Genomic DNA, 17,051 nt, shown 5'->3' on the forward strand with positions numbered 1-17,051 from the left:
TCCATCTTTCCTATAGGCTCCCCTCAGGTATTGGAAGGCTGCAACTAGGTCATGGCAAACCCTTCTCTGTTGAATAAACCCTTCTCAGGCTGAATAAGCACAGTTCTCTCAGGTTTTCCTTGTAGGAGAGATTGTCCATCCATCTAATAATCGTGGTGGCCTCCTCTGTACTCGTTGCAACAGTTCCATGTCCTTCTTGTGCTGGGGAACCAAGAGCTGGATGCAGCACTGCAGGTGGGCTCTCACCAGAGCAGAGGGGCAGATTCCCTCCTTGGCCCTGCTGCCCACTCTGCATTGGATGCAGGCCAAGGCACAGTTGGCTTTCTGGGCTGCTAAGGTTTATTTCCTTCTATTCTGAATATGCTATGAAAAGTGAAGTTCCCACCTCCTCCTCATGTAGATATCAGAGTGACAATTCTCCCACTCTAGTGAACATGCTTTTATTCCTCTCTCCTACAATAAGGACATTGATGATCCTTTCAGCTAAAATTAGTTAGCTGAACTGTCTGTTAACTTGTATGAAAACAAAAATATTTTTTGCAATTTATTTCAAAAGACTGGCATAATTTCAAGGCTTAATATTAATGCATTCATTTGTGGATATGTATTGCATATTTATTATTTTATTTTTTATTGTAATACTAGAACACAGAAGCAAAACCAGTATATCACTCTGTCCAGCCACTTGTGGTAAATATGTCTGAAATGAGAACATCACAGATGGTATTTCTACAGTACATATTTTACTTCAAGGTTTTAATATGTTATAGGTTTTGGGGGCTTTTTTTTGTAAGAGAACAGTAAAAGCAGACTACTCAACACATTCAAAGGAAGCAGGAGCTGAGAGTGAACACAAGCCAGGCAGGTCACCATCCTTGCTGACCAGAGCACAGTCCCACAGTACACAAAAAAGAAAATTGAGCAGGTCTAGTGATGGGAATCAGGGCCAACAGCAGTCCTGTAGTCCTGTAGTGACAAATCCAGAGCAAGGAGTGAAGTCAGTGACCCAGGGTTGGGGTCAGCAAGGATCATGTCTGGGCACAAGACTCAAGCAAGGACCTAAGACTAAATGTAGCTCCAGAGACAAAGGATGAGTGAAAGATGATGACAGTGCTGCTCCCAACTTTGCTCTTTCCCATGCAACAGCTCCCAGGTTGGAGGAGCCACCAGAACTGGCCCTGAGCTCAGGCAGCCAAGCCCTGGGAGCAGGGCTGGAGGAGAGGTCACAGGGCTTGTGGGTGCACTCTAGGCACGGACATTTTTTTCCAACTTGAATAAGGTTATAGTTTTTGGAATTCTATAAGAAGGTGATAATACACTTCGGGCTGGTAATGACTTAAATTATTTCTTGATAAGCTGTTTGAAAAGATACTGAAAGGGCATTCTCAGTTTCTGATGTTCTGCACGATCTTTTTTTTTTTCCAAACTTAGCAAAGCCTATTAGTCAAGGACATGCCTGTTTTCTTTCTATTATCTGTTAAAACTAGATCATAAACTACTGGTTATAATTTTAAATGTTAATTTCAGTGTCAAAAGTCTGCACAGTGAATTTAAACCTTTTCCCTTTGATAGAAACATATAGGTGACATGCTGGAAGGACAAAAATATTAAGAGGAATCTCAGACTTCAAAGCCCCCCAAGAACTAGAAAAAATTAAAAATTAAGGTAGCTCATTCACACTTGTATTAGAAAACAGAAAGGCCAAAGGAAAATGGGCATTCTCAACTATGACATTTTCCAATGTGTCACATTTTTCACGTGTTTCATTTTTTGAAAGGACCTACTGAAATGTTCCATTTGTTCCTCTGTTCTCACTGGCAACACCAATACCTAACCCCTACCATCAATTAATCAGGCTCTCTGCAGAAAATAGATTTTTTTGTGTGTGATAATCTTATACGTAGGTGGTTCCCAATCAACAAGAATAAGAGTGAAAAAACTTTGAGCCACCCTGAGGCTGTTTGGTTTTGATTGCCTATTTTTCTGTCAATCTACTGCATCAATATTGTTGAAAGAAAATTTCTAAGCATAAATCAAGATCATAGTGCATATGGTTCTAAAACAGAAAATATAGTAGGGAATCCAGTTTTAGCTGAAGCTTGCTGATCTTTAGTGCTAACATGTACGTGTTGGCATTTTAGTCAGTTCTTGCTGCAGTATATTAGCAATAATTCCTTAATGTCTGTGAAACACTTTGAAATATTAAAGTCTAGACTGGTATTTTTCTGAAATAATATTGATTTATATCCATTTTTTTTTCTTGACTGCACTGGAGAAACTCTAAGGGGTTTTCTCCCCTTGTTGGATCACTAGATCTGTTTAAGAGTTTCTGTACCACAACCTCAACACTAAAACATTTTGGTGTACACACTCATTCCTTTTAACTAATAACAATCAATCCCAATGAAAAATACACACAACTGGGATCTTGATTTTGATCTTACTCTCACAAAAAGTGCCAGAGTATTGAGAAACACAACGAGATGTGTCATCCAGGTGTTGGCAGCTGTGGGGCTGCAGAGATGGGCTCGGTGGGGAGAGGCAGGGGCTGTCCTGTCAGCTCCAGCAGACCCTCGGCAGGACACAGCTGAGCCTGCAGGCAAGGGTGGCCCATGGCAAAGCACACAGACACTCCTGAAAGAGCTCCGTGCCTGAGAAAAACCCACACTGGAGCAGAGGAAAAGTGTGAAGGAGAAAAGGGGCAGAGAGAGGCTGCCATTAGAGAGATTACTCCCCCACCTCCATGTGCTGCTTGTGACAGTAGAAGAGTTTAGAGTGAAGAAGTGAAGCCTGGGAAGAGGAGAGGAACAGTGTTGTTCTAATGTTTGTCTTTCTGTTTCTCACTGCCTGAGCATATTCCAGTTGACAATTTCCACCAAGTTGAATCTGTTTAGGCTGTGACACTAACTGGTAAGAAATCTTGCTGTCCTTGCCAGGAAGGGAATGGGTGAGCAGCTTGGTGGGAGTTTTTAGTGCAACCACACTAGATTTTATGGATAATTTAAAATTAACTACAGTTGAAATTAAAAAAAACTTTTTGATATATCCTCCTATCACATTCAAGATTACTGTAAATTGTCAGATTTGCAGTAAATTTTTCCTTAATCCTTGCCCACTACTTTTCTAAATTAGATTTTTCTGTACATGTCATATATCCTGCATGTCGTTAACTCTTGGTTTAAGGGAAATTTTCTTTTTTGTAGTAATTGACAAGATGACTAATTATGGCTAGTGTTAAAAGCTGTCTTCAGTATAGGATTCTATACTAACATGGAGGGGTTTTGTAATTCTACTTACTGCTGCAAGGCAGAAAAATTCATTTCTTCTATCTTGCAGCTGAAGAGGAAGGCTTCATTCTCTTGCTAGTAAGAATTTAACAAACAATGGTCTATATTCACAAAATCTGCACAATATTTTAACTGATTTAAACCATACAAAGCCACCTAAGTGGATAGGGCTTGCATATGATTTTGGCTCTATTTTTCTGAGACACCTGAATACGATCCTTTTAATATTCAAGGAACAAAGCAGACCTATTATTCCCCCAGCTTGGAACAGCATAATAAATTTTGCTTAAGTGCATGAAATCTGTATTACTATCAAAGGTCAATAACCTTTAACTAGCTATTTTAAATTAATTTTCCCCCACAGAAAGTGAATAATACTGTGTAAAATACTTGTCATAAAAGCAATACCCTTTTTTCTCCTGTACCTGTGTCAGAGTAGAAAAAGGAATACAATCTGCACCTTTGAGTAGATATGTTATTTAAATATAGTCATTCTTCAAAAAATAAGCAAAAGAAAACCATATGATGTGATTTTAAGTAATGATCTGCTACTGCATGAAACTCTCACTATACAACAGACAAGAAAGCTATTAAATTTGCTTTGAGGTGTGTGATATGTAGGCATTTCTTTGAAAAAATATTTAAGTGTCCAAATATTCTTTTCTCAGATTCAATAACAAGGCTGATGTTCTTGGAACAGTCATCCTACTGAAAATTGAATCCTGAGATCTCGGAGGACAAAGGAGAGCAACCTTTTCTTTGGAAATGAATTACAGTGAATGTGTCACTTCCTGTGACTTGGCAAATACAGAACTAAGAACTATCTGTCAGTCATTTTTAGTTTAAAGCTGAGTCATGCAATCCACTATACAATTAAATACTAAAGAAATAAACAAAAATGTTCCATTCCTCAAAGTACTAAATATTTAAAACAGCCTCCTGGAAAAGGAGGAAACAGGGATCATATGCCATGATCAGAGTTTCACTGACACAGTGCTACAATAGAACATTTTGCCTCCAGAAACAGAGACTATACTGGCAGTCATTTAAAGTTTGATTGTTTTAAAATCCCATTAACAACTCAAAAGATTTGCCTTAAAATATGAAGTTGCTATTAATCAGAACAAAGGTTAGGGAAGGTACTGGGTAGACTTTCTTGATGATTTCAATAGTCAATCAGCCTTTGAATAAAGCAGGACAAATAGTGAAAAAAAAAAAAAAAAAGAAAAACCACCTTTTTACATTATGCCCTAGGGTGACTTTATAATGCTTGTATCCCCAATCACCTGTTCAGTTTATACTGGATATTAAGTTCTGCACCTTTTAGATAAGCTCCAAGAGCAAAGCAGACAGAAGAAGCCCAGAGTTTATTTTCAATGACTGCACTTGCTGCTCCACACCCTGTTCCCAGATTGTGTTGTCTGCAGTGGACAGCAGCAGAGAGATCTCCTTTGCTTTTAGTTAGGGTTTTTTTGTTGTTGTTGTTTTTGGGGGGTGGGGAGAGGTTTGTTTGGTTTTTAGGGTTTTTGTTTGTTTTTGGGTTTGTTTTTTTCTTTAGCTAGCTGAGGCAGAGAAGCTCCCTGGACTGGCTCTGCTCTGAAAATCCAGAAGAACACCAGGAGCTCACACCTGTGGCTCATCAGGGTCAGGATGCAGCATTTTCCAGCAAAGAAGGGACTGAGTGAGCCGAGCTACACCCCACAACAAGGACTTCCTGAATTTGCCATCTCTTCGGAATGGCGCAAGATGTTTTATTGTTTAATATTATTAATTTTTTATGCTTCTGAATACTTTGCTTGTTAAATAAACAGGGTTTTTTCCACTTTTCTCAAGGAAATCTTTTCCCGAACAAGTTGGGGAAGGGGCCACTTGAATCTGTTTTCTAGAGGCACCGCTTTGGAAGTTCCTCCCAAATTTGCCCTAAACAAGAAGCATTAGTATTTGCATTTCACCTCTGAAGGGAGACACTTCCTGAAAGTAAGCAGTGAATGGATACGAAGCTGAAGGTGTAAGTGGCAGCAAAGAAAACAAAATAAGAAGAAATTATAAAGATACATTAGCACTGGAATGGGAGCTGAGAGAAGTAGAATCCCCAGTCCCACCTGGCCTACTCTCAGTTAGCCTTGCCTTAAACGTTATAATTTTCTTTTCATAGCAAAACAAGAACACCAGAAACATGGAAAACCAACAACATGTTGGCACAGAACAAATTTAACAGCTTTTACTGGTGTTTTCCTTGTGGCTAGTCAAATTAATAACCCTTCTGTTCTCTACAGTCAGCATTTCCTAGAACTGCACCGTTGGTATAGGAGTATAGACTACTGAATAGGCACCTATGTACAGACCTGTAAATTTAAATACCCTAAATCATCCTACACAGAAAATTCCATGTCTCAGCTGGCCATTCTGGGCTCCCTCCATAGCACATGGAAAGATGCAGGCAGTTCAGATCCTAATTCAAATGCCTCATTACAGATGCCTACCTTCAAAGCATCTCTTTTGCTCTAAGAAGGGTTTGCTATAGAGTGGCTACCAGACATCATATTTAGATAAATCCAGATAAAGTTCTTGAGCTCATGAGCCCACTAGGCTTCTTAATGTCCCTTGGACACAATCTAATATAATACAGTTAAGCTGTTTCAAACATTTTCCTAAACATAAAAAAGAATGTTGTATTTTCCCTCCTGTCCTCTATTAGAGATATCTTAAATGAAGCTTACAATAGGCCAGAATTACTACCCAGCATTAACAGTGCTCTTGTTTCTGTTGGGTAGCACCTCAAATTGTGTTCTCTTAGGTAACTGAAGTCTGGCAGTTGATAGATGATTACAATATTTTGTACTTGTACTCCTGTGCCTTAACATATCATTTACAAGCAGAACTCAAAGAACTAACTCCAGTAACTGCTTTAAAATAGATAAATTATTAAAGGCATCCAGGGCTATTGTTATCACTTATGGCTCCAGGCCTTCCACAAAGTAAATTAAGTTATTTCAAACAATGAAGAGCAATTCAATCACAAGATCTATAGTAAAATTAAACAGATACAGTGAACTACCACAGTAGTAAAATCTGTAAGAAATTATATATGCACTAGACTTCTAAGAACTCTAATGTTTCCAATTAACAAAGTTCTCTGTGGTTTCAAAGCTACTTGTTCCAGTCTTACTTTATTTCATTGAAGTAAATTGATAGCTTCCGTTTTTCTCATTAGCTAAGCTATAAGGCACCCACTTTTACTTTTTGCCATAATCTCTGCAATTGGAGGCAATGACTAGAGTATAATCTATTCTACACACAAATCTCTTCTTAACGTTGTAAACCATGATACACAACTGAATGGAGAATTGGCATGAAAATGAAAACACTTCAGGAATGCAGGGAAGTATTCCTTATACAATGTATTTAAAGGCTGAGACTATGGGTGGATGTTTCTCAACACTACAGGTCAAAGACACTATATACTCCAGGATCAGCTCATCTTGTATAAAGAGGCCTGGTTCTGACCTTGCTCCACGTTGAGGTATTCAATGCAGGTGTACATGGGGATTGCTGCCATGAGGAGAACTTCACTAAAACAACCCACAGAGAAATATTGAGTCTGGGAAATTCAAAGTAATTCGTACTTACTCATATAGCTTAATTTCGTTCAAAAATCTCCTCCTCAGTTACTATTAATCTTGGTAGGCTATACAAATATTTCATAGGTACTAACTAAATTTCAAAAGTCAAGGATACTTTGAGCTGCCTACTGTTGTTGCAGCAGGGCTCACCTTAGAGTTAGAAATGAGACAAGACACATTCTTGTTCAACAAGAAAAGGGTCCCAGTTTATTCTCCCCTACAACTCAGCTTACAGACTGCAAATCCTCACTGACTCTGACTACAACAAGCTGCCACTGTAGGCTTCCCTTGCAGACTCAGACTCACCCCACAGTAGCAACTGTCTCTCCTCTTTGTTCTATCTATCTATCTATCTATCTATCTATCTATCTATCTATCTATCTATCTATCTATCTATCTATCTATCTATCTATCTATCTATCCTCCCTTCTTAGTCATCCTCTGGACCATTCCTTCCATTTCCCATTCCTCAGGCTCCCCCCTTGAGGAGCCAACCCATCCTTGAATCACACTCATCCTTACTGGATATAGCTGTGACCTATTAAAGGTGAAGCTGGTTTGGTAATTAACACAGCTGTGACTCATCGGGGGCAAGGTTGCCTGTAATCCCTTCTCCTACATATTGTTAGAAGAATAATACTAGCAGACCAAGCAAATCTAATGGGCATTTTGACACTGATCATCCAAAGGCCAGGTTTTCAGGCACTACTGCAGTTAAGGGGTCAAATTGATCTATCGTACTATCTAACCCTAAAACTTGTCAGTTTAAGTTCTTGTTAGTCAGCAGAAAGAAACAGTCTTGGAAGTCAGTTCTCCTCACCTAGCCAGGCTAGGAAGAGATGAAACAAGACATGCATTTCTTCTTTCTCTCTATTGACCAAAATGTCTGGATGATGAACTTAAGCTTACCTATCTAAAATTAGTAGAGGTGGATGTCACCTTCAAAATGTTTCAGGTTTTTAATTTGGTAACTTCCAACATTCACAGAATCACTGTTTAATTAGGAAAAGTGCCTCTCCTATATACTGTAAAAGAGATTCCACTGGAAGCAGACTATATCTTGTATGATACAGGAGTTTTACATGTTACCTGTTAAATACAAATCAAAGTATTTGAACATTTAGACAACAAATATCTGTGTTTTTCAAGGCAATCAAGTTTTTAGAAGCTAATAGCTGCTTTGCCATTAGAAAAATCCAAAACCAGAGCTGTGAAGACACTGCCACACACTAAGGAAACAAAATTATAAAACATGCAATACACTGGATGTGTGCAGTATAGGACCTGACACTATGATATCCTTGACACTTTCCCCAAAATTTCATTTACAGAATTTAACTTAGTTTGTGCTTAAAAAGATTCCTTATATGGAGGTAATGTTGAAAATAATACATTTTTTCATTATCACTCATTATATTTGCTTAATGCCTTTTCCTCAGTGTTAAGATGAGCCACATACAATATTAAGACAACCTCTCATAGTCAAAAGCAGTGCTGGAAATCTCACTTCAGAATTCTTGTCTAAGTTTGGAATTGATGAGCAACAAACCCAGTTTTTCAATACAAGTCCTGTTATCTATAACATATTAAGCATAATTCATAATAGAAACCTAGCTACAGTATTTTCACAATTAAAAAAAAAAACCCTAAACCAATACTAATATTTCTGAATGAGGGATAAAGTATTATATGCATTTTCATTCAAATTATTTGCAAAGATTTATTTATTTAGCAGTCTACCACTTGAAAAGAATATTCTCTGAGACTATAGATGGGAAATGAAACAAAATGTGAAACCTATCCTTGAATAGTTAAATTAGTTGTTTTAAAAGCTTCTGTACCACTGCAGTTTGCCTACTTTGAATTTGCATTCCAACATCTCCGTACAAAAGGTCAAAAGCAGTTTTGACAACGACAACTGCCATCAACCTTTGTTAGTTGTTCCAATTTAATGCACTGAAAACTTTTGTGGTTCCAAATCATCTTCCTCCCCTTCATCCTCAAACTGATATAGTTCAATTGTCTTTGGTGTGACTTACATCAAATCAATACACATCCTTATCATTTTTATGACATGTTCAATAAAAGTATTCCAAAATCTGAAGAGCTGACTTACCATTTTCTTCCAAGTACATCAGAAGGATGCTGCTAGATTCAGTCCCTTCTACAGCATAATCGAGGGCAATATTTCCATTAACATCTTGTAGAAGCACATTTGCTCCAGCCTACAGACAAGAATTAAAAGCACTTTAGTTTTTGTACTGAAATCTCAAAACACAACTGGAGTTCTTACACCATCCCATTCAAAAACATTTCAAAGCTGACATTCTTAGCAGGCTGATTATAACCTGAAACAAAACTAAACACACACACAAAAAAGCAAAGACAAAATGAAGCACTCATGAATGTCAAAAAACTGGCTTTGTTTGAGACAGCTGACCCTGTTGCCACACTAGCTGTCCAGTCTGGCTTTGCTACACAGATGTCTGAGTTGCTCATCAGTGAGTTTTGGAACCACCACCATTTGCAGCAAACACTTTAGAGTCAGCTGTCACTGACTACTCTGCCTTAAAACGCTCCACCAGTACCCAGCAGTGGCTCCAAAGCTGAGTGACAAGCAGCACAGACACGCCTGCAGCAGGGATGGGCAGACAGCTGCTCTGGGTGACCTTGTCAGCTGGCCTGACCTCCCAAGGCCTCATCCATCAATCCAACCTCAAAGACAACCATCCATTGCTAAATAAAATTGCCATTTGTCACCAACTAGAGACAATGAAAGTGAGCTTGATGATTTCAACTGTAGTCTCTAAAGAAACCAGGCTGAAATTCCTCTAAGTTTCATTCAAAATTCAACATAAATGAGTAACAACTAAGAAGAGCCCTTGGGAGTGAGGGGTGGTGAAATGAACAGATTCATGAGAAGCTTGAAAAGAAATCACCAGCATGATAAGAAAACTTGTATTTTCTATGTTAAACATTATTAATGTAAGCATTTGTAGGGAAATACATATATTTTTTTAAGTAAGAAAGTTCTCATCCTTGAAAATATCATAAGTGTCTGGTGGGTATAGAAGCTTGCATTACTAGTGTTACATCATTAGAAGTTACATTACTAGTGAATTGTCATGTATCTTCTTTAAAAGGTTGTAACATTAAATAATTTCAAATTTCTCTCTATGGTTTCTAATGGCAAGGAATTATGAAATAAGTGTGACCTCAGGTAAATTTAATTACTTTTCTTAACAGCTTGTATGATAAAGAGTTTAGCTAATAAAAATGAGAAGTACCAAGAACTGCCTTTCTCAAAACCACAGCAGCAGAGGTCAAATGTAATATGAAATTATTAATAGAAGACATGACTGCTTTTTTCAGGAGCTTTCTCTGTAAGTATTGTATCAAAGAAAAATTGCAATAGTCTCAGGTCCTGGCTCATAATAAAATATGACACAAAAAATGAGCAAGTTCATGTAGGCTTTATGTTATCAAACTTGAAGCTGAACTGTTAGTCTGTGATCTGAGTTTCCAGCACAGTGACCAGAGGACAGATAGGCATCAAAAAATGACTCAGCTGTCTCAAACATCACTTACATCCTATTAGACCATATCCTACATAGCAAAATAATCTGTCCTCCTACAAAAGGCACTATTTTCTCCTAGACTTATCTTGTTTCATTGACTGTAGGGGAACTTAGAGAGCAAATTTAGATTAGATGTATATCTTCTGAATTCCTTCTTATTTCGAGCGTTGTGATACAACTGATGATTCCCAAATGAAGAATACATCTACCTACCATTACTCAAAAAAGAACAAGGGTCCAGGAATCTCCATTCTGAAGAATGTGTCCTTATTAAAAGATTTTAAATTATTTATTTCCTTCTGTCACTCTGAAATCCACAATAATTTTTGTATCAGCAATCTGGTGAAACACATATGAAAAGCTGTGGGCTTAGACCTTTGGCCATCTCCAATATTCAGGGACAAAGTTCTACCCACTGGGCTGTATGTCCATAAACTCAATGCCATCACAACAATATGGACAGCAGTGTAATCTGATATAGGCATTGTTTGAGGACTCCTAACTTACTGAGGTTCTATAAGGACCTGGGAGAGATTTGGGGCATTTCTCTGCCTAGGTACTGCCTCTTGCTTACCTTCTCAGCTAAGATGTCACAGGTGTTGCACCCAGACAACATTATGCTCAGAAGGGTTTCCTGGTGGAACTGTTTTCAGAACCAGTCAGCATCAATTCACTTTAGGTGGAAATTGGGCAGATTCCTGAAAGTCTGACTATCATTCAATGAAATTCTTGAAAACCTTTCTTCTGTTGCATACCTTAAATTATTCTCTCAAACCTGTGGGCCAAGCAGGTTATTTAAATATTTGAAATAACTAAGTAATTTAGCTTTATTCACATAGTAGAAAGTCCCAGGTGCGTTATAAAATATTTTAATACAGAAATGATGACCCAGCAATTGCCTCTGTCACCTAGGATTACCACCATTGGCTTCATGAGTTTTTATGTAGGCAATCAGAAATACAGTAGACCCTGAGGAATATGTGAATATGTGTGGATATTAGAAAAAAAATAAAAATAATAAAAAGGACAGAGGCAGAAAAAAAATTAAAATAACTGTTGCTATGGGGAAAAAAAACCAAAAAACCAAAAAATTATCCTAATAGGAGGCTTCTACACAGTTCTTACAATAGTTCAGTTGTTCTACAACATGATAGCTGTATGCAAATTGTGCAGTCACCTGTCAACCCCATCACAAAACCTGACTGATTTATACCTACTTATATTCTTATATTAGTAATCTATTTTTATTCAATTCCACATATTCCACATATTTATAACAGTATACATTTATATATATGCAAATGTAGAAACACCTACATAGTATTCTCTCATCCATGTTCATCAGTTTCCTGCAGGTTAGCGTTATTTTCATTAACAGCTTGAACAATTCACTTTTTTGTATTTTTTTTTTTAATATAACCACATGATTTACAAACCACACCATTTTATAAAATGTCATTAACCATGCACACAGACCAAGATTAAATTTAGTTCTTCATAAAACATTTGTGGTCTTTCACTTCCTGTGACAAGCATAGTTTAGTTTTTCCCCCTTTATTGACCTACTTTTTCACACTCATTCCATGAAAAGGATTTTGCTTGAAGGCTATCCAAGGTTTGACACAGACACACCTGCATGTTCTCGTGTGTGCCATAGCTACTGTGCTAATCCTACATCCTTGCCAAAGTCCTTAGTACACAAACAATTAAAAAGAAGGCAAAAGTAATCAGGATATAAAGCACTACTTTTTTGAGAATAAGGAAACATACAGGAAATCCCACATGCTCATGGGCTCCATGGTGCCATGCAATCTTGTTCTCCAATCTCAATGGCTTGCATAAATTTTCATTCAAGATGCCAAATCCCACAAATCTAGCTAGCTCCTCTTTGTGGCTCCTATTAGACTTGTTTGAATCTCATTCATTAACAAAGCAAACGGAATAAAATTGCTCTACACAGCGTTGTGGTTTAGGTCATTAGCACTAGATACCACTTTACACAAATTCACGATGCTGAACAGATGAGGAACAGTTCTCAAGGCAAAGCTCAAAAAGAAAAAAAACAAAAAACCAAAAAAACTCCAAAAACTAAGACTTCACCACATTAGCAAACCACAGACAACGAAATAAAAGATTAAGTGAGATTGAGCAGCTGCTCTCAGTTCAAATGCATGTCTTCCTTCCAACTCATTTCAACAACAGATTTTCTGTAGGCAGGAAATTATTTCACAGAAATCATAATAAAGCTACTAGAAGAGCTGGGGAAAAAAACGGTTTTTAATTATTACAATTATAGATCCTCTGACAGTTCCCCTACCTGCTGCCATCATAATTGAGTTTTGCCTGCTTAGCAAGAAGAAAACTGACAAACACAAGCTGAGTAACCTCTTTTGTGTTCTCTTTATGAACACAAAACAATCTAGAAACTTTTTCACTAAATCTAAATATTGTCTCTTAGAACACTGCAGTTTTAATACTTTCATTTTAACTTTTTTTCCACATTAGTCTTTAAGGAAGACCCCTCCCTATGACACCATAGATTCTTAAGGTATTTGGGAGATAGAAAACAAGTATATGCACACTCCAGAGTAAAGAAAAGATTCCTGTTCCAGAACAAAACGTCAAAAGAAACCCATGTAAAGAGCTTATTCAGGACTAGAAGTCTACCATACAGGATAGCTATTTCTAAATATTTACTTTTACTCCTCCGCCTGGGCTTAACAAAGAAATGAAAACATTTATAAGCTATTTACAAAGATATGTAAGTTCAATAGATCCCATGGCAAACAGTACAGCACCTCAAAGCTGCTCTAGCTTCAGTTTTGGCTTTATTTACATTTAATGTAGCTTGTCAAAAGAAAATGGAAAAAAAAAAAAAAAAGGACAACATACTCCCCTAGTGGAAGACTAGTGTGTCTGATAGAAAATCATTTTCCAAAAGGGATATCTGCTGCAGAGCTAACCCTAGCAGCCTCCTTCCTTTCATACATCTTGAAGAAAAGCAAGCGGAAATTTCACCTGTACAAAAACAATCTTTTAAAATCCTGTTCTTCATCCTTAATCGGCAATTTCCACCACTGCAGTCTAAGGTGATATTTTATTTAATGGGAATTTCAGTAACTCCAGACTGATGACTTGACCTTCAAAGTATTATGTTTTACAAATAATAAACTACGTCTTCTCTTGGGCAGTTAAGTTACTTGCAGTTAGTTAAGTTCCACATCAAAACACCACCATCCCTCAACCATAATGGATGCCAGACCTAGGCATCATAACTTTTCCAAAACAAATGGTTTTCATCAATTAATTCTTATGTATTGAAACCTGAACTACTAAAAGTATTGAAGAAATGCAAACAGAGGACTCATTAAGTGGGAGTTTCCAAACTGAAAATATTTTCTTCCTTACTTTCCAAAGTGTCTCTTAGCAAAATAATCTGAACAAGGACCCAAACACCATACCTATACATACAAATGCAGAACTAAAATCTGTGGATCACAAATCAAAGTAACAACTCTTAAGCACATTTTTAACAAATTAACACGTTTCATGCATGCCTTATATGGGCTTGTGTAGCTTTAAGGAAAATGCAAGGAAAAAATCCTCCTGCTCAGCTGATTTCCTTCATAGTAGGACATCACGTTAAGGTATATTCATGAAAATAAGTTCTCCTTTAATACAAATAGAAAAGCCTCTCACTTCCTTTTATGTGGACTTGCAGAGAGCACAGCTCTGCAAACTGGGCTGGCCCAGGGCACTATTTACAGGACTCCTTCCATAACCTTGAATCAATGGTTACCTGCAGCAGGAGTTTCCACCCTCATACAGGAAAGATACTGATGATCATCTGTCTGCAAATTTTGCTCTATTTCAGGGCTTTCAACTCTGTAAGAATTGCTACTGTCTATAAGCCCATGCCTGTCACATTACCAAAACTACTCCTTCATAAGGAGTAGGAACTGTCTGCCATCTGGATGAGCTTAACTTGTGATATAATAAAGGTCTGAATTCATTTTCAGCATGCCTGATCCCACCCACATCATAAAAACACAAACATGGAGCTCAATCCCTTATGTCTGTGACAACACAGCCTACAGAATCAAAGCTGAATTCAGAGCCTTGTAAGTGCCTTCCAGGCATATAAAATAAACTGAACAGGATAAAACACATATCTCAAAAAAACCACTTTCAAGTAATCAGAAGATAACGCAGTGCTGAAAATCTTATGCCAATATTTTTACATAATTGCTAAAATAGATGCATTTTTTTTAATACAAATATATGTTATGCCACTACTTAACTTATTTTCATCACAGGTACCTGCTAAACGAATCAAGGAACGATCATATAAATGTAGTTTAATATTCACTCTTCTTTGCATAGGTAAAGTATTTCAGCTGCTCTGTGGATAAAAGTTCTTTAATTCATGGCACTTCTGAGTTCCATGTTGCAAAAATCGGCACCAAAATCTGAATATGCAACTTAACTGCTCATCAAAATAGACTTGGTTTCTTGTTATAGTCTAGAAATTAAGATTTATGGGTGCATGCCAGTGTGCATAAAGAACATCACAGTGTTCCAAAAATCCCAGGCGTGTATCTCTGTGGCATTCTGGGTAAGAAAGGATAAAAGTATGTGCCAATACAGTGTCTGTTCATAAAAAACATTGTATAGTTGTATATATATATGTCTGGGATCACTAATGCCTACAAAAATCCCCAAATGTATTTGAAAACCTGCTTCTTGGTTGTTGAATTACTTCACAAAATAGTAAAAAATTAGTACCTTAAAATTGTCCAAGTTCCAAAACCATTTTGGCAATCATTTAGTTCATGAATAAAGCATTTTCCTCCTTAAACTAATAGAATGTAGGCAATGTCAGTTCACAGAAAAGATTTGCAATAGAGTTTAAAAAAAAAAAAAAGGCTGTCATGGCACATATTACAGATTGCTTGACAGGCATAGTCTGTTTGACTAATGCATGCAGAAGATAAAAGAATTAGCACTGATGACTGAAAACGAAAGACCAACATTTTCCCATCTGTTTGTGCACCATGGGGACTTAAATTCTGCCCATCAGCTGGAAGGCATGAAAAAGGCAAAGAAAATCCCACTCAGTTCCAGTACTGAACACTTCTGAAAACACTCTAGAAGTGTAGCATGTTTGTAATAGCATCTTTCAAAGTAAAATACAACTAAGCATGCGGCTATGAAATAAAAAGTTAAAAACTACTTATCCAGAAGCAGTCAAATAAAAAGTAATGTATATTTCTCAAGTTACCACTATTCCCATGCCCTAGATCTACAACATTCATGAGGACTGGGGAACATTCTATTAATTCTAAAGGTATACTGATTTGTACTTGAATCTTAATCAGACAGCAAGTTGTCTTTCATGGTGGTTCTTCATATTCTGAATCCTAGCACACACCACCAATGTTTCTTGGAATTTAAGTCCAAATTTCTAAGCTAAATATAGTCTGATTTCCTTGACTTAGCTTTGCCTCAAGGAATTATTCTTATTTTCTCCTCCCACACAAGTATCTGGAACTGCTGAGAATCATCCACCTAGTTTGGCTAGAAATTGGAAGAATGGAATTAGTTTTGTAATATCCATTTCTATTTCTTAACTTCCATACTTCATTCTGAAGTTTTTCAACATCTTCAACTATCATTTTTAACATCATGAAAATCTCTTCCCCAAATGCTTGACTAAATTTTCCTATACAATTTGAACTCTAATTGCTTCAGCCTCAGTTTGTCTTCATATGCAATCACTACTGGTTTTATATCTGTGAAGAAACAGGCCTTAACAACAATATTTTTTCTCTTGCTTTTATAGGCTAGATGTGCATTCAGGCATGAGACATTTTAGTTTAGCCACAGTGTAGGGCAAATGAATCTATAGTTTCTGGTGGGACAGGCCATGGGCAGAACATATTCAATTCTAGGGCTCCCACATAGCTAAGAGTTTAAACATCCAATTCTCCAGTCTCTTTATTCAACCAGAAATTACAGGAACCAATCTAACTCTCAAGATATGCACTTGTCTTAATACAATATCATATTTAAATATTATTTTCCTTCCAAAAAAAGGTGTGACATTAAAGAGCAGGTAATGAAGAATTATATACCTATGAATTTTATCTTCAAAGCCAAGTATGACAAAAAGAAAACAATAACTGTGTTTATTTCTTACTTTCCTGCTTTATGGAGGCACCTCTTGGTTCAAAATATGTGCTACACATTTTCAGTGAGGGCTTCTCAGAAAAAAGACAAAATGGTGAGGCATTAAGGTGTCAGAAGGGCTCTAAAAGCATGAAGATATTCCTTTTAGCTTAGTATGCAAAAAAAAGAATCTTATTTGGAATAATTACATGAATTGGATGTACCTGTTTGAATGTTGCAAAAATAAGTTCACATACTTTTAACTCTTTTAAAACCATTTTATCTGAAAGCATGAAAACAGAGAAAAAGTTCAGAATATATTTTCTCACTGAAATTTCGTATTCTTACTGAAAGTGGAGATAGACTAAAGAATTGAAGAAATCAAAGAAAACTCG

At 36.9% G+C, this 17,051-nt stretch overlaps 1 protein-coding gene across 4 annotated transcripts in view; it reads right to left on the bottom strand.

Moving 5' to 3' along the window:
- The window catches only part of MYO16 (myosin XVI), a 368,415-nt gene that overhangs the window by 205,874 nt on the left and 145,490 nt on the right, over window positions 1-17,051 (bottom strand). For all 4 annotated transcript variants that reach the window (XM_088160175.1, XM_088160176.1, XM_014883245.2 and 1 more), the window contains exon 5: window positions 9,027-9,135. In XM_088160175.1, the coding sequence (XP_088016301.1) occupies window positions 9,027-9,135 (109 nt within the window). The remainder of the gene's footprint in view (window positions 1-9,026; window positions 9,136-17,051) is intronic.

Source organism: Sturnus vulgaris, chromosome 2 (genome assembly GCF_052056855.1).
Source record: "Sturnus vulgaris isolate bStuVul1 chromosome 2, bStuVul1.hap1, whole genome shotgun sequence".
Taxonomy (NCBI): Eukaryota; Metazoa; Chordata; class Aves; order Passeriformes; family Sturnidae; genus Sturnus; species Sturnus vulgaris.